Here is a 22572-nt window from a genome sequence, read left to right as displayed (position 1 = left end):
AACCTGTGCAAAAATCCACGAACAAACACGCATACGAAAAAAATCACGAGAAAGCATCATGAGAAAATGACTCAGTATCAGGTTCATTGTTTATGAGTATTTCCACCTGAGGAAAGGAAATTCCCCTGGCAGAGTCCTGTGCTGGGTCTGCTATTACCCCTGCCTAAGAGCTGCTTTAGCCACTGCATGGTGCGAGTGTGTTACAGGACACGGCATCCCAGACATTCCACTATCACTATCCTCCAGGACAGAACCTGCCAGCTTATTCACAGCGAACCATTATCACTGTCACAGTGCTGACACAGTGCTGGAAACTCTTTAGCCACTATGGCAATACCTCCCTGACAAGTCAGCCAGACCTCTGCAATGGTTTCAGCACTGTCATAGTACAAAACTGTACAGAAGACATACACACTAAGAAAATCAAAGAAAGAAAGGAGAGATATGGTGAAGCATAAGAGGTGTTTTAAGATCAATTGAAGTTGAATACTGAAGTACAGATGGGGGGGGGGGGGGGGTTGCACCCACTCCACACTCTATACTGCCAGATCAGTGTGAAATGTTTTGAAGGCCATCTGGGAAGGATTTATTGTGTAATTTGGTTTATTACCACTGCGGTCTTGGTCTAAGTGGCATGAACACCATTATGGTCCACTCAGCAGGGCATACACCTGGCCTCCCTGAACAACAATAAACCTGAGAGGGAGCTAACAGGGAATTAATTGAGGGTTATCACCATCATGGCCTGTTTAGTACTTGCTGCTGAGAGTTATTTATAGTGCTAAAAAAAGAAACAGCCTGTAGTGTAACATTACACACACTGACAGGGGGAGGGAAAAAAAAAACAAAAAAAAAACCCTCTTCTTAAGAGCTGTCATGGCACAATTAAGTGGAGAGTTTATGGATGATAAGAGGACAATGAAAAATGAATGGCTGTCCAAAGAGATGAAAGGAAAAGTAATAGATTTTATTTATCATTATATATATATATATATATATATATATATATATATATATATATATATATATATATATATATATAGATATAAATAAAAGCTCTTAGCCTTAGACAATAAATTCTCAATGATTCTGGCTGAGATAGTACTTCTATAGCCTGCTGTGATGCATGTGGGATGGAGCTTTAACATGCTGCGTTCCATGAATCCTCAGACCTACAGAACAGAGTTATACATCCTCTGGGAACTGTTCATAAATTACTTTAGGCTGTCCTGCCTTTTTATGTTCCGCAAGTGGGTTCCACAATAGTTTTTAGGTCTGCGATTTATAATATGCAGGGTTTTTGGGTTTTTTTGGTGCATCTGATTGAATGCCAGCACATCTATAAATCTGTCTGGAGCTGGCCACTGTCAGGAAATATGGAGCAAGCGGATGACAGTTAACATTAGTGCGTTAAACAAGACAAGGCACTGGGCTTCCGGGCGTGAGGTGAGGGAAGGGCACTTCCTCCCACGCCTGGGTGGCAGCTGCTCTCTCCAGGGCTACGAGAAAACAGATGAGCGGCCTGCGCTCGGTATGACTCCCTCGGAATAGCTTCAAACAGGTTCCGTCTCAGGAGAAATGCGGAATAGAAGCTGTGATGCGATTTACAAAGACACCAAAAGCGAGCGAGAGCACGGACAGACGCCCCAAAACTCACCCCTGTGCTGGGAGGAGGGCTGAAAGCTGTGCGAATATTCTGTTTGATATGGCATGGGTCTGCGAGACGCAGCCATGTTAAAGTGCGTTTTTATACGACAACTTCAACAACCATACTGGTTTGGCACTGGGAGGAAAAACAGAGAAGACCACACAAAACACACACAATAGAGTAGCAGAAATAGCTCCTGTGTTTAAGAACCAGGAGAGCAGGAGTGAAGGTCTGAGCCAGAACACTGAGGCCTGCTACTGGGCCATGGGGTGGGGGAGGGGGAGGGGTGGAGCTGGGGGAAGGGGAGGTGACGGGCTAAACTGCACTGTCTCTCCAAGAAGAGTACAAACAGGAGGACCCATCTGATTTAAGAGCCCTCTGACTCAGTGGGCCAAAGGTCAAAACAATGAATGTTAAGAGCTACGTTTCCCCTCATAGCGAGCCAGGGTACTGTGGAGTTATGGGGTGAAAGGTTAAAGCTACTGCATGTGTCAATGTCCCCTTGTGGACAGCTCATGGAAGGCACACAAACTACAGTGGCCCTCTGAAGACAGCAGAATAGGTCATCCGCACTGGCACGGACATTATGCGGGTTAATACACCATAAGCATCGCTACTTATGTGTTGCTTGGTATTCCCCACACAAACCCACAAATCGGTTGCCTGATATGTGCTTTCTTTGATGAGGGGAAACTGTAGGCTGCTACAGTCGTCGTTTTCGTTTGTTTGAAGTAAATGCATGACAAGGTATATGCAGGGGCGGAGCAATGTTTATAGAAGCAATGAAGGCATTCAGCTTTGAAAGCACTGTTATTTACTTTGTCCATTTCACGTATCTCGCTGCAGGGGCTGGAGTGACCCTGAGCTCAGTCTCAGAGGGAAGGGCTGCTGGGAAATTCTGGGAGGTGGCTGCCATTTCTGAGTACTCAGTGTAGAAGCAGTAGGGAAAGGCGGTTAGTTGCTCTCGCACTATTTATACCTAATTACAGATCTCTCTTAAACCATTTCCCAGATGCAAATGTCAAAAGGCTTTGTCATATAGTGAATCAGCTATAGGGTTTAGCATCAATTGTTCTGCCTGAAAATGTACTACTGTAGCCACTTTAAAAGAATAAAAGAATACATAATTACTTAAAAAAAAAAATCTCTATTAAAAACAACATAGCTCTTGGTTGGAAATACAGCATGTTTTTACTGAAACATGGCCTCCTGACTTACCAAATTGATGAGCTGGGTATGCACTATGTCCTCCACCAGGGCAGCAGTCTCATGCAGAGGTCTCCGAGAATCACCTAGAGCATACCTGCAACAAATACCAAAGACACTCATCAGATCTCATCAGATTCTGTGTAAAATGTTTATGTACTCTACTCTTCAATGGCTACTCAGCTACACAATTTTTCAAGGGCAATATACATATTCAAAACTTTTTAACAGGCAAGTGTGGTACAGGTGAACAGAGGGTAGGATTTTAGCAACTGCATGTTCATGTTGAATACTGCAGATCTAGGCCTATTTTTATCTAACGTGCAGTAACATACAGATCTTTTTTAAATGGTACATAAATATCTAGAGTATTTGCTTCAAATGCTGATTTGGACAACATGCCCTGAACCTGGTTCACCCTATCCAAGAGTGAAATTGTTCTGTTTTCTGGAAATGGGGAGTTATAGGTCTGCTGCCATACCTGTGATATGTTCTTTAAACTATGCATATGTGTCACTAATAAAAGAAGAAAAAAAAAAAAATCACAACAATCATTATACATAGCCTACATCCATAAGACGTAACTAGAACATTTTGCCACACACATATGCATAGACAGTGCTATTTACAAATTCGCCATGCCTTTATTCATAGTTCTTCCCACACTGGGGCTGCCAAAGTTTCCCACATTCAGTGTGCTTAATATCGACACAGTGGTTTAATTGAATAGAAGCGGAAACCACTAAACTGCCAAAGGCTCTTTCTGTTTAAGAGAGAATATGGAAACTACCACGTGAAGCACCACACTTATACTGTACAACTAAAACTGCAAAAATATTTGACTATTAGCGAATTAATTATTTATTTTTATTTTAACTCCAGGCTTAAACCTAATCGCCAAAGTTTTTTCCTATGAAGTCATACTACAGTTTAGCTGAGCGTTCTTATAAAGTGCAGCTACTTTTTGGCAAGACAACAAATATTAAGGACCATTAAGGACCACCAACTCATTTTGTATTTCTTTTATGGTTCATTGACAAATAAAAGAACACATATACTACTTAAAATGGCTCTAAAGGGCCTACATCTGGGTACTGGTTATCTCAACAATAACACTATCAATTAACTTTTATTACATCCGGGTTTAATTTCTTTGCTTCAAATAAATTCATTTTAATCTAAATGACTTCCAGAGGAAAATCAGTAAATTTACTCCAGTTGTATAATTTATTCCATTTGTTTCATCACAAAGCACTTTAGCCCAAGAAACTAGGGAACCATCCTGACCATACAAGAGCTCGACTGGATGGACTGAGTGATCATTTTCATTTCTACAAAAAGGCAAACAACTTTCCTGTTGTCTCTTCTAAAATAAAGTTCCTTTTATAGGGGGTGGTCTCAATTCATTTTCAAACACTGATTGAAACACTTTGAAACAAAAATATGGAGGAAGACAATTTGGAAAACAACAACTCAAAGGCATTAAATATATGGAGCAATAAACAGAGTGGTAATTGTGAACATGCAGTCTGCTTGGACTTTTGAATGCAGCCCTTTCCCTCTCCTGTCAGAGCAGTACAACTGAGCATGCTTCAGAAGTGCATTTCCCCAGCACGATGACATGATCTTAGCACAATCATCAACTCCATAGGTCACTGTCTGTTTACATAAAGATATGATGCAAGGCACTCTGCAAAAAAGATGCAACACAAAAACTCGCCAGAGCACAACTAACAGGCTGGATGTTTGACTGCAGGCTTCAGGTTCAATGTGCAAACAGTCCATCGGAGGACGCAGCAGAGGACATTACTTAGTAACAGGCAAAAACATGGATTTGAAAGTACATACAAAGTGACGGTTAACTTGAAAACTGAAGGTCAATACTAGTTCACTTTTATAAGTGAAGCCAACACATCAACTGAAGAACAAAACTGAGAGAAATACTGTATTTCTACTGCCATTTTAAAAAGAAATTTAAAGAGAGAGTCTCCACAGGGCTGAAATCCGAAATGTCCATTTGCCCTACTAGCAAGAGGAAGTTGGGTTTGTGTTAATATACCTTATTTATTTTGTGAAACTGATTCATTTTAAAAAGCTACTTAGTCAGATACACACTATGTGGTACGATTAACTTTGCCATTTAATTTTACATCTATATATATATATATATATATATATATATATATATATATATATATATATATATATATATATATATATATATCTAATATATATATATATATATTTATTTATTAAAACAAACCGAATCCCCAGAATATTTTTAAAAGCTCAGAATTATGGTCTCAGGGTTACCCCATCTCTCTCTCTCTCTCTCTCTCTCTCTCTCTCTCTCTCTCTCTCTCTCTATATATATATATATATATATATATATATATATATATATATATATATATATATATATATATATAGACAATCTAATTAAGGCTGTACATAGAGAAGGCAATAACATTTCATATGCTTTTCCTAAAATCCTAAAAAGCACAAGCTTTTATGATGATGGGTGGGTTAACTATTTAATTTTGAAGTATCGAATTATAGAAGTGCATATAAAGTTTCAGTATTGATAAGTTACATAAACGGGGTTATTTAACCCCATTTTCATGAGCAACCACTGTTGTCCAAATGTAAATACAGAAACTAGGGCAGCAACAAACAAGAAAAACTTGTGTACAGTAATCTCTGTGTTTTATGGACACTCATATCTGTAAGAGAAATTGAGTCAGTGAGAGTAACACAATGTGTCCCTGGATACAGGGTTGACACCAAAATGCTGGGACAAACTCAGGGTAATAGCTAGTAATATGTTTCACAGTTGTTATTAAGGTTTGAGTTGGGTTGTTGGCTCCCCCCCTACCAGATAACAGCTATGTTTGATGCATTTTTGAGACCATCAGTCACTAAATAAAAAGAGTAGGTTCTTTCAGTTTAGAGTCGCCAGGATATTTGTAATAGCAACACAACATGTAGATGAGATGATGCGATTACAAGGTCAGTAAAAGGAATATGTGTTTAAGCCCAACACAAACCAATATGTGAAATCTTCCCACCTCGAATATCTAACTTCAGCTTTAGAAACCTTGAAGTCTGGATATGGAGCAATCCATAACCCGTTCTGCAGGATTTTTCCATTTGGAAGTGGATTTACAGCATGTGTGTCCTCTGACTGAAGCCACCGTGGAGCTTTCCAGGCTAGGAGGCGTTTATAGCGGCAGGGTGGGGTCAGCACAGCTTGGCTATTTTAGGAGAGTTGTAGCTAGCCTCCAGACAGAACAGCAAAAGACTGGAATTTTGATATGGGAAAAGTAGGTCTCAGAAAACTTGGAAAAATATCTTGAGATCCACATGTGCCTAATGGGAAGGTCTGTTTATGACAAATAGGAAATACATTTTGAATTATCTTTCAATGGTAAGCCTTATTATGCAGCTTATAAATGAGCTGGATAACTTCATGCAACAGCAGGTCTCTGACTGCTCCTCAGAGACTACAGGGGAATCATTGTGATGAATGTACTTCTACATACAGTGTTTTTCATCTGTGAAACGACAGGGTTTTAAAACTGCACATTTCAAAATCTGTAAGGTTATTGGCAGAGGCTGTCCAGAAAAATAAACAGCTGTAGCAGCCCCAGTCATAACTGAAGGCAGAGTTTGTTATTTTGTTCAATGCACTGGCAGGCAATATTGAGACCTTCAGCACTTATTACGGTTCGCTTATTTGACTTTGTCTGCTCAAACACAGGAGTTTCATGTAAGAGCAGTACAGTATCCAGGTCTTGGAATAGTAGCAATGTACATATTATGCCTTGACACCCTGAAGTATGTCAGTTTGAAAGCTTTTTCATATCACATGACATCCTTTATGATTATTAAAAAACACATCTTTAACAATATCCAACAGGAGCCACGACCATAAGACACTGAACATCTAATTTTGCTTTTTCATATGAAAACCTACAAATGTTTATTTAAAGGGATATTCAAAGTAAACAGTAAAAGAGATTTATCCCAGTGGTCAATCAGCAATTTAATCCTTCAAGTTCTAAGTTCACAAAAGTAGCAGGAACGGCACATGCTATGACTTGCATGGCAGTCTCACTGTCCTGGTAAAGAAAATAGATATGTTGAACCATTTCTGCAGGACACTTTCATTTGGAATAATGCTTGTGCAGAGAACCACCTGGGGCTGAGTGCCAGACAACATGCCAAACCCACCTGAGTGTGCACAAGGGCCCAGGAGAACTGCTTTATCATAAACACATGCTACCTGCAAATCACTCTTTTGCTTGCCGCCAATAATGAAGATAAAGGAGTGATTACTGACGTGTGCTTTCTCCCTCTATCCTAATGATATTAAAGCACCTTGTGGTTGTGTGGAGATAAAGACATTTGCAGAGCCTGTAGGGGTTGTTTTAAACCTGAGAGTGTCGGACGTTTTTTTTCTGTCCGTCTTCTTTTGGCCTCAAACCATCAGTTGAACCTTTAAAGCTGTTTAGTATATCAAAATTGTTTACCAGCAGAGTGGTCATACCTGCACTGCCATAGTGCTGCATTTCTTTAAGATCACATTTTCACTTGCAGTCAGTGTCCACTTGATCCCTTTGACCAAGTTTGTTTTTCTGTTAGATAACGCTCAAAATAAGGCTTAAACTCAAGTTACTGAATGTCTGTTGAGCAGTATTACACAAAGTGAGAATATCTCAAATTTGTTCATACAAACTATCGATGTGCATGCTCAGACTTTGTGCAGGTGTCATTCGCCATCACACTAACTAGCCCAAATGCACAGGGACAAACAATCAGAAGAATTCATACAAATTAACAAAAGCAAAGCCACATCAGATGATGTCACCAGAAATCAAAGTGCACTGGAGATGCATGGTTCCAGCATCAGGACAGGAACCAAGGACTCGAGGACTTGGTTTTCAAACAAAATTTCCAGGTTTCTTCCCTGTCAATCTGGTCCGCTCCTGGCTCTCCTGGAAGTCTTGGTCCCCCACCCTGAACCCCAACACAGCTGGCAAACAGGGAGGAGAGCTCAGTGGTCCTTTTGCACACTCTGACAAGCAGCTATATTTTCATGGTGGCACCTTTTAAGCTTGTTTCAGACTGTTTCTGTCATAGAATGTTTAAATGCTAAACATCTTTCCTTCACTCGGACCTTCATGCTGCATTCAAGCCAAGGTAATGTTTTGGATTTTGTTTGGAACTTTCCCTTTTGGAACACAAAGACTGAGCTAGGTATAGCACCTGGCCTTGAGTCTCCTGGACTGCCTTAAGGACTGTTCATACCACGCATTGGCTGTGACCTGCAATGGCCGTTAGCTCTCTGGATACCTTTGCTCCAATTAGGCTGTGAAACATCTGGTTGTGAATCAACATTTACATAGATATGATGTGGGCAGAACGCTGCCAAGAATGGCTAATAACCCTTTAGCGTGCTGGCCGGAAGGAAAAATAGCACTACAAAATCCCTGTCATAAGTAGAACTACACCACTACAAGACCACATCAAATAGTAAGACTAGGGGAGCAAGCCACACCCACAATACCATTTATAATAATTTAATACCACTAATAAGGTGAGACACATCTATGGCATCAGAGGAAGACAAACTGTGGTTCAGAGCACAGGATATAGAGAGTAAATCTACATTTCACTTATCTCAGTCACACTCCAATAAAGATGTCATTACTGCAATAACAGGATATGGCTGGTATTGGTAGTTCTGGGGGAAAAAAAGAAGCAAAAACACCATTTAAATTCAGCCACAGCTTCTGTTTCAAGATTCTGGTTTAACCACCCTGTTCATGGGGAATTTCTGACTTTTTTCTCCTTGTTTAACTATATTTTTCCTGTTATGGAGTCTGGTTTTCTAAAACTTCTTGTAAATCTCAGGAATGTGCTTAGGTAAATGAATGAATCATATAAATGCATACAGTGGGTATATAAAACAATTTCACATGAAAATGTCCCTAGCTAGAGTGAGCTTTTGCAATCATGTTGGTCATTAAGGGTTTTAACAAGTGAATTAAAATGCACTGTTGTGCAACCACACCCTTACAAAGCAGTAACATGCTGCAGCCATCTGGTAAAGCAGATAGTCCAGTCCCTGCTCTGCTGCCGTGCCTCTGTCTAATTGCAGTCAAACTTTCAAAACAAAGCTATCTAAAATAAACCAAAATAAAAGTCCCAACAAACTGGGTAGGATGGTGCACTGATTGGAACAGATGATCTGAGAATGGAATGTCGATGGTAAAGGTTGTTGACCACAAGTATTTTTTTACTAGAACAATTCCTTTGGTGGGCATACCAAATTTTTTTTTCTAGGTAACAAAATTAACAAAAACAGGTGGAACTTAAAGTACATTTATACCGAATTTAAAACTGGTTTTAGCATTTTCTATCACATATACTTTCTAAGTGACAGGGTAATTAAACTTTATATTAGGTATACATTATTCATTAAAAAAAATATTATTATACTTAAAATATGTACAAACCTACTTCTAAAAAGTGTATGACTGCCAATATTTGGATACGGGAACATCCCTCTTCACTGTCCAGCAGTTGTCTGCCAAAAAAGAGGGGACCCACTTTGTACTGCTTTTTCATATTATACATATTGACATAACAAAATGACAAACTGGAACAAAAAATAAATAAATAATGAGTGATGGAGAAATTCTTAAAACATATTTGGATTCTGCATGCATTTTCTTTTTTTGCAAAAACATTGTTGACCAGTGTACTTAATACACATTGAAAACAGAACCAGAAATGAATCCTCATGAAGAAAAACGTGCAGCTCTTAGTTTCTCTTGTTGCAATAGTTGCCGTCTGATGGTAAATATTACAGTGGTTCAGGCGGGCATCCAGTATGAGGCTGGCCTGCTCTTTCATGGACAACCTGATTCTCTTGTTTAGAACAATCAGCCCCAGAGAAAGCCACATCCTGAGCCACAAATGCCCCAGCACCTGCTGCAGGCTCTGGGCTGGGCGGCGGCCACTCTCATCACATAGACCATTAGCCTTCCATCCCATTTCATTTGGGTACTGAATTTTACCTAACAAAAATGGAGTCAGACACTATACAATATGAGGGCTGTTGGTGTAACGTCAGATTCTATGCAGAAATGTTGCCTACATACTTGCCCTGCTGTAGATAAAATAATTAAAATGCAAATAGAGTTCAAAAGTAAATGGACAATCAAGTCCAGGTTTTTACTTCCCAAAAGTAGCTATGCAGTGTGTAGAAATCAAATACCAATGTGGCAAATCAAATACCATTGCAATGACAAAAGATCTCATATACAAAAAGCAGGATGAGGCAGACAGTGTTCTGCAAATATGTTTTTTTCCTTTACTAATTATATACTGCAGTCCATGCAACATGACAACAGCAGAAAGCTAATAGGAGACTCTTAATTCCAGCCGTGGCTCGTTTAAGGAGCTTCTGTCTGAGCCTGCCAGGCTTTAGCCTCTCGTCCTGGAGAGTGCTTCCATATGTGAGGCCCACACTGCCTTAGCTTACAGGATTCACTACAATCAGATCGCTGGCCAGGGTGGCTTCTGCTACCCTCAATGTAACGCCTGAAACGTATTACATGTCCTGCACTTTACCCTCCACCCCCTCCATTTCACTCCAAAGTGCCTCAGACAGGCGTCAGGCAGCCAGGAAGCTGAATCATTACCAAATTAGAAAATGAGTGGAGTCAAGTCACTCCAAGTGCTGCTTGGGAATTTTCTTTCAAACTGAGTGGTTATGACAGTCACCATCATATACCAAACTAAAAACAAAAGGAGGGGAAAACACAGTCTATTAGGAATTACTTTCAACACATTTTTCAACACTTGACTGAAAGAGGGAACAAAACAACATGCAAAACAAAACAACACCCTTACTTCTGCACTTCCAGACTGGTTCCTCAGATTAGATATGAATAGCAACCTGCAATTACACTGGACCGAACCGGAAGACGGGGGATACACTGCAAAATGCAGAGCCTAACATCTAACAGAGTGTTCAGACAAAATAACCATCTCAGAGTGTCCAAAAGCAACTCTAAAAATATTGTAGCACAGCTGTTAGACATTTATTTTCTAGGCCATAGCATGTTTGGTCATTTCCCTTTTATATACATTAAAAACACACACACACACACACACACACACACACACAGAAACACACACACACAAATAATAAAATGTCCTCAGAACATAGCACATGTAAAGAGTGAATGGGTGTGTCAACACCTTTGAATGGGTGTGGCTGCATGACTAAAATATACGTGATCCCCTGACTTGATCCAATAAAGATAAATTCAATATAAGAATTGCAAAAATTGAAAGAAATCCTCTGCTGAGAAATTAGCAACAACTATAGCCACATCCAAAAACTCAAAAACATTTGTACTTTTATATTATTTTTGTCACTCATTATGACTTCTGTTACATTAGACAAAGTCGCCTCAAGTTCTAGAATTTGGAGTACTGACATTCAAAATTTACCAACATCTCCAAAATTCTTTGCCATTGGAAAACACCCTAAACCCCACCTTTTAATTCAACAATTCCTTCAACCCCCCCCCCCACCACCACCCCCCAAAACCCCACATTTACTCAGCTGCTGTGTGTATTCAGTTAAGTTTCTGAAAACGTATTTGCCTGACTAAAATAAGTTATAACTTAATTTAGTTAGGTAAACCACCATAATAAATATTGCTTTTGCTTAATTTAATTGTGCACTTGTGCATCTATTGCTTAGAGTTACCTAGCATACACACAGTACAAACCAAAGGCAGACCATGTTTTAAGCTCCTGTTTCTTCAAAGCTTCTCATCACAATTCAGAGAAGGGCCCTGTTAAGTGAGAAAAGGTGCCTGGGGTTTGACTGATCGTTTACCGGGGACCAAAGGTTTTAAAAGCAAACCTGCCCATGTGAGAGATTTTAATTTAATATTGACCTTTGTAATCATCCGTCGTTCCAGAGGCGGAAAACCCCAATGGCAGAAGGAGAACAGCCTGGTGGAGGGCAGAGGCGTGCTGCGGGGATAATCTGACAGCTCGATGACCCTTGAGGACGGGGCTGAGGAAGGGGCGGCGGCGGCGGTGGAGGAGAGATTTACTTGGGAAGATGACAGAAAACCACAAGGCCGCAGAGCTGGCCAGAAAAGCGTGCCTTCTTTCAGCACTGAGGAGGCATCTCCGCTCACCCAGCCCCCAGCTCTGGCCTATTACCGCAATTAGCCAATGTCTTTAGGGGCTTATGATTCTATTGCTCCTTTTCATCAGTGGAAGGCCAGGGCTTGGAGCAGCAGCTTGTCATCATGCATGCACCAAGAGCCTGCGGGCACTGGGCGACTGCAGTAAAAACATGGCCCACCACGAACACTGCTGCACGAATCACAGCACACTTATGGTGAAGCGCAGGAAACAACCCTGAAGGAGCTGCAAAGTTGCCTACAAGGAATTTTACACAGCCCCTCCTGAGAGGCTTTACTTTATGCCCTACCAACATGAAGTTAAAACTTAAACACATGAACAGTCAGTACCTTGCATAAACCAATAGAGTAATAAGAAGAATACTTCTTTATTAACAAATATTGCTGTTTCAGGTTGCCAAAGCAAAAATTAGTCACTTCCCAAAATCTATAAAGACAAAAGTAGCTTGTGTTGAAAGGTCCAGTGGAGCGCATGCGGTGAGGTCACCCAGCATGTCAGCCATGCTGTTATTTCCACCTCACCATGCCTGACCTTAACCACAGCATCACACACACTGCTCCCGTTATGAGCCTAGTGGCTCAACGACTGTACAGTCACTCAGCAGTCCAGTATCAATGTTACTTGCCCGAGCAAGCATGCTCATGCCTTCTTGCAGAAGAGTTCAAATGTATACCATTTACAAAGGGAAAAACTCTTTATGCTATCTGAAGAGAAAAAGACAAAACACAAATATGTACAATTAAAGTGCAACCTTTTAAATTAATAATTCACATGTAATCAAAGTTGTGTGCCCTGAGAAATGAAATATTTGTTACTGCACTGCCATCCATGAATAAAGCAAGTTCAAAAAACAAAGTCCATCTGCCCTTGATCTCTAGTCTAAGGGATCCAAGGAGAGATATGGAGAGATAGAGAAAGTGAAATCTAGGTATCTGCAGATTATCTGGTGGGTTTTTTGCACATGTGGTAAATGGCTCCACATGAAGTCCCTAATAAAGCGTTTCTGTTACAGAGATTAAACCAGCTCCAGCTCCCTTAGGAGCCGAATCTTCCTGACCCACTACCCTCACTCGCTGTTTCAGACCTACAGATAAACATTCCCAGACTTAATTCATTATGACCTGTATATGTTAGTCCCCTCCCTTTGAAATCCTAACTAGTAGCAATCATGCACACCCTGGCTCCTAACTGCAGCTTCTGTGTCAGAAACTCAAAGCACATGACCATGGCACTTATTTGACAGCAATTATTTTTCTACCATTGCTAAAATAAACATGTGCTGTCCAATAAAGACCTGGGACATGCCCGACACTCTGTTATGGGTTGTAATGGTGTCGGGTTGGTGGGATGTTGACGGCTTGCTTTCTTCAGCGGACGTGCTATCCTCCACACGAGTTTCTCCTCAAAGTCAAACACAGGTTAAAAGAGACCTCAGTGTGTGTGCGCATGCACATGTGTGGACAGGGCTTCATACATTTTTGTCTTTAAAAAAAATTAAAAGTAATACAAAAAAGTAATAAAATTATTATTATATGTAACTATACGGTATTATCGCTGACTGAAAACCTAAGGAATAATGATTCCTGCATTACATTCAGACATCCAGCAATGTAATCTCCTGGATCCAGACTGGCTGAGGACATTACAAATGGATGCGAAACATATTACTGATAGCAGTATGTGCCAATAAGGGTGTGTGTCAATTTGAGAGACACTGAGACATTTACATTACATGGTTTGTTAAAAGAAAAATGTCCTTAGTTCCTTAAAGGCTCCAGTCTGGTGGTGAACAATGTGCAGGTTTGGCAACCAGTGCTGGAAAAAGGACTACATACAGAGGGAAACTAATACAAATTATAAGTTTTCATAAAATTTAGCTTTTATCCCAGATCATCTTAGAAATGCACATCCTCAATTATTTACATAATACTTTTTTTTTTAATCACCCGATCAAAACACATTTCATAAATATTGGCAGCGAAATAATACCATCTGCAATAGAATCTTAAGTTTTCAAAAAACATCAGAGCATGCTGACTGATTAAAATGAAACAAGGAGCGGGCAGACAAACGTTAAAAACAGTAATCTAATATGTTAAACAATAATCTAACAAGTTAAAAACAATAACCTAACAGATTACTGCACTCATTCTCCAGCCTTATCAGCATTAAAATGGTCATAGTGATAAAATACACAGTGCAGGTTGCAAATGTCCAGGTTCATCACACTTCCTGAAGTCAGCATCTATGATTTTGTACAGAGCCTGTACAATTAGTCGGTGAATATAATGAGTCATTTCTTTCTCACTGAAAAACATTAGAAGGCAAAAGGGTTGGGGTTTTTTTGGTTAGTATTTTTATTGTTGTTTTTTTGTTTGTTGATGTTCCCAGAAGTCCAAATTAAAACAAGACATCATGCTCCACGGGCGATAGAAATATTAAGACTACTCCAAGACAAATAAAGCCTGTGTCATTATTCTTACACATTTGCTGCACATCATACACTCCCTCTTTGATGTAACACAGCTACTATCCATCTTGCACTTTTGTTGTTCATTGTCAGATTACATACAGAAAACGGAGTTAACACAGATTGTTCGTATAGCTACCCACCATTTTGCATGTCTTCTCTGATGACATAACTCTTCAGGGGACATTTAACACCTGTCTGGAGTGAAGTTTACATTGGCTTCATGTTACATACATTTTGAATGATAGTTTGAATACAATCCAAATTGGAGTTAGCCATGAAGGTGGCCAGTTGTACCTCATATTTGAATACTGCTAACCACTCAAATTATGCAAAAATTATTCACTGGGTAAATTGTGAAATGCACTTATGCATAAGCCTTCCAGGGAAATATAGCTAGGACACTGGCTACCTTTTTATTCTAAACTCCAATACCAAGAAGCATGCAGCCCTTATATTTAATACCACAGATATGTTTTCACGAGGAAAAAAAAAGTTACACATACACGAGTATTTCATTTAATGGGTAACTCCAAGTTCCATCAAACTATACATTTAAGTTTAAAAATGGCACAAAAAGAATGCTGCACAAAGTCCAATAATATAACTAAATATCAGCCATTTAGACATTTTGGATGCCATCACATCAGATACAGTACCTGCCTCTCTCAGCTGTCCAGCATTTATAAGGCCACTAACCTTTCATTTTTCAAGAAGAGCTGCCAGAAATGTAGCTTCTGAAAACGATGAGAAACCTGCCAGACCCTAGAAGTGCTCCCAGATCCTGCAGTTAGGAGGGAGGCCGACCTGAATTACACTGAAGTGTGGTCCCTCTGAATGCTACCACATGTTCACACAAGCCTCTGCACCATATTAGCTAAAGCCACTGGTTTCTAAAGTTGTGGCAAATAGAGCAGCCCCACTGTGAGTTCCCAGCCCTCTCTGGAAGGCGCACATGCTGATCAACGAGCAGCGTCCCAATTCTACGAGCTGCAATATTCACAAAGAAGAAAAAAACAAATGTAAATGAGGTTCATTAATAATGGATCATAATGTATCAGACTGATGCATGGCAGTGTGAGGATATCAAGCTGGTACCAATGCAGACAACAGGCATTTCTGTAGCAATATTCAACCAGGGCACAAACACAAACCAAGCAGCTATGAAACACAGATGCCACACGAGGCCAGGCATAACGCAATGTCCAACCAGCCACATGGTGCTTTAGAGGGGTCATTCACTCCTCAGCTCTCATACACAAAACCCCCCACAGTGTAAGGTTCCGATCACATCATGTTCACAAATGTGCAGAGAATATCTTTAATTTTAAACAAAGTTCATTATGAAGCCATGGACAAACACTACTTCAGCAACGCATTTCTGCAGACAAATTGGCATTCAGTATTAACCATTTGTCAGACCATTTCAATCATGTAAAATAGTAGCGAGGCTTTTATTTGCACAATATTTCTGAAAGTATTAAAGAAACATTTGGTGCTGTGCATGGATTATGATCCTGATCACTATGAACAATCGACAGGGCATGTGTTGGATAAATTTATAATCTCACAAACAAAACATGCATTGTTCCCTAAAAGAAGTCTGAACTGTGACTAATCATATCCTCCAACATATGGTTTGTGTGTGTTTGTGCGTGTGACCTTTCCATATATCCCTTTTTAATCTGTTACATCATAGAAAGTTATAAAATAAAATAAAAACTACCCTCAATTTGTTTCTTTGTAGGCACACTGGAACACAACCAGTGTAAGGTCTTATGCTGTGATTGACATCACTTTGAAAGCACCAGTCTGACGGAGATGAGTCCCAACTCCCAAGCGTCACTGAGCAGTCAGCACCAGTTTGCTAGGCAACCAGACTTGTGATAATTGTCAAAAATGACAGGCTCTTCTCCTTTAATTGCCATTCTCAGGATGTGCCCACACCGCAAGAGAAAGCCACTGGTGTTGACAAAATCTGCCAAGCATGATCACGCATTTAGAGGCCAAAGCATGGCTGGGTGTGAGCAGGCCTGGCTCCTGTTCCACTGACAGGTCTCTGAGGTGTTGCTAATGCGGTTCACAGCTGAGACTGTACAGAAACCTTTGCCAGTGTGGAATTTACACAATCTATCACCATCAGACAAAAGTGAAGGGGACATATGTAAATGAACATTCATGTCAGTAAATAAGTGGGATTGTCCTGTTTTCCAAAATGGAGAACGACACAATGAGAGGACAGAGCAGTGGGATATTTAAATAACGTTATTTAAATAATGCCTAAAAAAAAGTTGCAGGCACATGGCATGAATTTGAAAAACATGCTGTATTTTTAAGCTTCAGTGTAGGCAGTGTTTGTACTGGATAAAATCCCTGATTACAGCAGAAATTTAAAAAAAACTAACAAACTCAGACCCATTCTACATTTTGAGCTGCCTGCATCAAAAAGCAGTAAAACACACTTTCTGCTATTGCATGCAATTTTGTATTTTTGAACTCTATTTTGCTTGACTTGACAAGATTCCACTTAGTATTTAGAGCATTCAAACGTTTCCTAGGTTATGAAAAGATGCAATTTCAACAAAGCTACAGCAAACATTAAAAGATTCAAACGTGGTCTAAACAAACAACACCCCCTCTATAAATATTTTCACACTCAAAAATAGACACCCCCCCCCCCCCCCCCCGGACTATACTGTATTCATTATTATGACAATTCTTAAATTATTAGTGCTCTTTAAGACTAAAGTAACTAAGCGAAGATGGTCTTGCGTACATGACACTGCTTATGCTCACTCTGACTTGGCTTTGACCTGTCTCAATTTAGTTGTGGTATACCAAAATAACTTTAGCATTTCTGCTATACACAAAAGAAACCTAACAGAATAAACCTATACACAGTATGCAAATACAAAGTGGACACAGTTCCAAATATACATATTTATACAAGTTTATATATATGCATACATACACACACACACACACACACACACACACACACATACATGATTAAGAGTATTTAAATAGTACTGCAGCACAAGGGCAATGTTTTTTAACATGTAAAATCATAGACATGGGGGAACCATGATTCTAAAAGGCATGGACTCCTGTCCAGAAGCCAGGAGTTATGCTCTGCCATCTAAGACCCTGGCTATGCCTGTGTGGTCCATGCTGGGGCGAGCCAAGCTAAAGCAAGCCTGAAAAGGGCACACACACACACACACACACCCACCCACGTACACACACGTGCACATACACACGCACAGCTTTGCTTTTTCACACTGTCTATAAATAAATAAATAAATAAATAAATAAATAAATATTTTTAAAAAGAAGAGGTGGCACGAGGACCACCGCAGGTAGCTGAGAGCAGCACGAATCCACCCAGTTGTGACAGTCCCACTCATTAATACTTTCTCCATGCAGTTGATGCATAGCCCCGCCCAGCAACTACATGGCCACGCCCAGCCTAGTCGCTGTACAGCCCCACCTCCAGCCACGGCATGGCCCCACCCAGCTGCAGCAACGGACACCCAGGGAGCTGAGAGAGCTCAGCACTAACTAAAAAAAATAAATTAAAAAAAATAAATAAATACACCCAACATCAGCAACTCTCTCACTATGCAGACTGCAATGTGTGCTTCAGTCAATAATTTCACTTTGGAAAGAACATGATTCCAACACAGGTTTAACTCTTTTTTTTTAAAGTCGGCTGGGCAGTAAAGTTCTGAAGCAGTGTATGTGATATCCACAAAGGTGCTGTAAAGTGCAAGAGAATTGAGCTTAATGTAATGTAGACTTCATGTACTTTTGGAAGAAAATCCTGATATCACTTGGGGGCCTTAGGTGGCTGAGTAGACAGCAGTCCATTGTGGGTTTCCTGTTATAGCTTAGCCACATCCTCTACTACCATCTGAGTTTAGGTTTCTATTATTTTTATGTTCACAGTTTCAAGGAAGAAATCCTTACTGAAGATAGTGTGAGGGGAAAGGGAGCCTCATTTCTCAGTTCTTATTCATGGCGGCAAATTACGCTTTAATTAATACATTTTTAGAAAAACCCTACTATTAGTATGTGTAAAAGGTGACATAGTACACATGAAGCCATCACAGTTATAATATAATTTTTTAAAAAAACTGCAAGCAAGGCTTATTTACATCCCCATGTTTTAGAGACTGAACAACTAAACATTTTCAATATGGTGCCTAAAAAGATCTAAAAAAGAATGGACGCAAGAGTACATTGTTCTTTGTCTGCTAACACAGACGTGATGTGAGCAATGTTGGGTCAGCTCGGAGCTCGTGCCCGCTTGCCAGGCTCACAGCTGCGGGAAGCAGACTGATGAATCAGCATGGCTAATCCGCAATACTGAGCGGCGGGCAGGTGGGAGGGTGCCGTGATTCATGGCTGAATGAAGGAGTCCCCGCTGTCACAGAACAGACTGCTTCACATACACATAGATGGGAACACACACACATGCAAAAGAAGGGATCGGAAACCTCCATTTAAACAGAAATCCAGAGAGCAGGAGCCCGTCTGGAATTAGGAAGCAGGAGCCAAGGAGCACTGCAGCCCTGATGTAATTTAACGTTAATCATCACGGAACTTCAGGATTTTGTTCCATTGCTATACCGACATTCACTTAAACACTAACAATGGGGGGGGGGGGGGGCAAGAGGGTTAAATGCAGTGGCAGAGTGGCGCAAGAGAGAGGAATAAACCTCTACAAGGGCTCTGTGCACCAGGGAGTCGGTACTCTATGGAAAACTCAAGCACTCCAGCTCCTGCACGCTGGCGCGCTGTGCCTGCGGATGTGAGGAGGAAATGCTGTGCCGCTGACAGGACAAAAAAAAAGGGGGGGGGGGTGTGAGAGAAAAGGAGGACGATAGGCTGTCCCACTTCACTTTTGTGCTCTGATGTCACAAAACACATGACCCAGCCTCTCCAGTAACAGCCCGTGAGGAGGGAAAAAAAGTGTGTTTTAAAGCATACACGTTTTTGGATTGTGAGAATGTTTCATTCCCCTCACAAACAACCACAGAACCACAAGTGCGGTGCGAGCGTTTTCCCTAGGACGCCAGGAGAGAGCCACTGGGGTGTAAATGGTTAATCGGCACGGGTCAACCCCAGCCCCAGAGACCCAGCGAGTCAGTAAGTACTCTCTAACCACATTCATATATGCCTGGATACTGCTCCATCCAATATCTGTGTCTGCACACTTTCTTAGCCTGCTTGTGACATGTGGCAATACACAAATTGTGTGCACACACAGTTCATTAATTATATTTGCGGGTGGCGGTTTGTGTTTTTCAATATGCCCTGATATGGTTTGCGCTCTCAGTTTAGGACTTCAAGGGCCCCCACGACCTCAAAAGGAGAATTATCCATCCGAGGATAACCAAGTGTGGCTATGGCATCTAATAGTCTTTTCAGCTCGGTCAGTCCATGTCAACAAAACTTCTTCTGGGGTAAGTGCTATGAAAAATTATTTTCATTTGAGTGCACTGTGGTTCAGGCATGAGCCATTCGGAAGCAGCCTCTGTTGAAGGAACCAGCTCCAGGTCAATAACCAGTCACACATACATACACACAGACCTTATCAGAGGCACGGCACAAAGCAGAAAAACCCACTTCAGAAATGTCAATAGTTGCAGTGTTTACATCTGTAAACATGCTAAGGAGCTGACATGTTTGTATAACTTAAGACTATATTTGTGGAATGATGAGGAGAAAAAAAAAAAAAGTTTTGAATGTATAAACATTTACTCCGGTTCGATTTACAGACCAACATTAAAACAAGATGTGGAAAAATTCAGTCAAAAATTGACTATGGAAGCAGCATGTGTTATGTGCATTTAAAAGCAGTTTACAGGGAAAGGATTAGTGGAGAAAGCTAAAGGCACGAAAGCTTAGCTATTTTTGAAATCTTTTTTCTCAGCTTAGTTTGATTTCTGCTTCTTAAAACATGAGCAGGAAGGGGGACGTAGGACATGCAAATTTTACTTGAAGAAAGCTCTTTATTAAAAGATGATATTCTATGTAATTCTGTAATATGTTTGCAGACTACTTTTTAAGATGTCTAGGCCAGACCTTAAACTGAAAGAATAGCCATATAAGTGAAGTTGATGGTGAAACAGATAAAAAGCCCCAAGCAAAATCAAAATATATGCAAAGCTTATTTTGAATACCTCAGCCAAGTAAACATTTTAATAAGCAATGTCATTATACATAAATAAGTAAATAAATAAAATGTATGTATACACACACACAAAAAATGTAAAATTATATATATATATATATATATATATATTAAAAAAACCATAAAAAACAGTGTAGTAGTCCACAAGGTTTCCACAGAAACAGGACACAGGTTTTGGACAGCAATTCATCAGCTGCACAAGCAAAGTGTTTTATATGAAAATGGTTTTTAGAAAAACGATCATGAAAAATAATACTTACAGTACTTTCATCATAAGCCTTTTCATGCTTGCTAAATTACAGACCTCTCGAGCACAAATATTCAGCCTGGCTGCAGAGCCTGGCCCAGCCAGAAAGGCTTACGTGCTTCTGTCATCACTCTATGTACATCAAGGTGTTAACGATTGTGTCACTAGTACACGAGGGGAGCAACAGAGCACAGAAATCCTAAGGCTCCCAAAATTCTCTGAGCATGTGCTCAGGCTGGTTGAGAAACCAGGAACAGGTTGACAATCTTTAAGATACGAAAACAATTTCCATTCTTAAAGCTGCCTGATTGCTGAAGGACATTTAAAAATACCTAGAGCTCATATACTGTTGATATAATGAGCAGAAAAAGAATAAATGTGTAAATAAACACTTCTAAAATCAATGGCAATATCTGAAACATGTTTCAACATGTCCCATCTTAATTTGATATGAACTACCGAGAGCAGACACCAGGAGGGAGCAGAAAAGTCTCACCTGAAAAAGCGTAATTCCACAAGTGTGACGGAGCTAAGGCTCATCTTTTGGCTTTCCCAGAGACCTCTCTGAGCGAGTACTTTTCTCCCGCCATCACTAATCCATTTGAAGCATGTTCTACAACTCACAGCTCCATGTGCTTCTCATTTGGCTAAATGTGGTGGGTCCTGTGGTCTGAGCGATGCGGGTTCATTCTGCTAATTGGTTAGCACAACTCTCCTTTGCACTGGAAAAACACTGTTAATGGATGGACAGCGACCAAGCTAGGGACAGTGGGCTCTGCACAGCCCAGTGAAACACATCTAATTAACAACAAAGCTAAATGTTAATGAAATGTAATGTTTAAGGCCCCTCCATAAATCTCAGCTCCCTTTTCTAGCGCCTAGGCTTCTTTCACCTATTTACGCTCACACAAATATTTTAGTGGTGGCAGGCATCAGCCAAGTTTCGGTTGACTACCAGTATGATGCAATGTCCAGGAACTAATTAGGGTTCCTTAACACACTATTATCTATAAGTATGTTATATTTGCTCACTGATGTTTTGCCTAAACCTCAATCATATGTGTCTGATGCTGTGTGCACACTTACTATCCTTACCTGGGCATCAGTAAACGTTCTTTTGGGATGGTGAGGACAGAGATGTAAATCATATGGCTTTGGTCTTAGTTCTCACATGAAGTGGGTCAATGGCCCAGAGCCGTTTTTACAATGTGCATATTATAAATGGCAGCTGAGTTCTTGAAATAAATCCACCATGTGTGGTGAAGGGTGCCAAATATCATGATTCTGCTCCATATTTATTCCTAATAAAGAGCACACATGATCTTGTGTCACAAAAACCTGTAATCATCCACAAACATCTGCACTTTGTCAATCAATTCCAAAGATAACTGCGCAATCTGCAGTGAAAGTTTGTGTGTGTACTCTCAAAAAAAGAAAACATAATTAGAAGGTTTGCAAACCACATGGTAAATAGAAAGGCTTGAAGAAAAATGACTGAACTGTTCAAAGGACTGGAACGTAACTTGATATGGACACTGTTGCATAAGGCTTTTTTTTTT

At 40.2% G+C, this 22572-nt stretch overlaps 1 protein-coding gene across 6 annotated transcripts in view; it reads right to left on the bottom strand.

Moving 5' to 3' along the window:
- The window catches only part of supt3h (SPT3 homolog, SAGA and STAGA complex component), a 67826-nt gene that overhangs the window by 30409 nt on the left and 14845 nt on the right, over positions 1-22572 (bottom strand). For 5 of the 6 annotated variants that reach the window (XM_027002447.2, XM_027002448.2, XM_027002449.2 and 2 more), the window contains one exon: positions 2867-2951. In XM_027002447.2, coding sequence (XP_026858248.2) covers positions 2867-2951 — 85 coding nt within the window. Of the gene's footprint in view, positions 1-2866; positions 2952-5922; positions 6092-22572 lie in introns of those variants that run through there. The other variant, XM_027002451.2, reaches the window with a different exon arrangement.

This window comes from Electrophorus electricus, chromosome 13 (assembly GCF_013358815.1).
Source record: "Electrophorus electricus isolate fEleEle1 chromosome 13, fEleEle1.pri, whole genome shotgun sequence".
Taxonomy (NCBI): Eukaryota; Metazoa; Chordata; class Actinopteri; order Gymnotiformes; family Gymnotidae; genus Electrophorus; species Electrophorus electricus.
The sequence above is the reverse complement of the archived record's forward strand: the minus strand, read 5'-3'. Positions and strand labels throughout refer to the sequence as shown.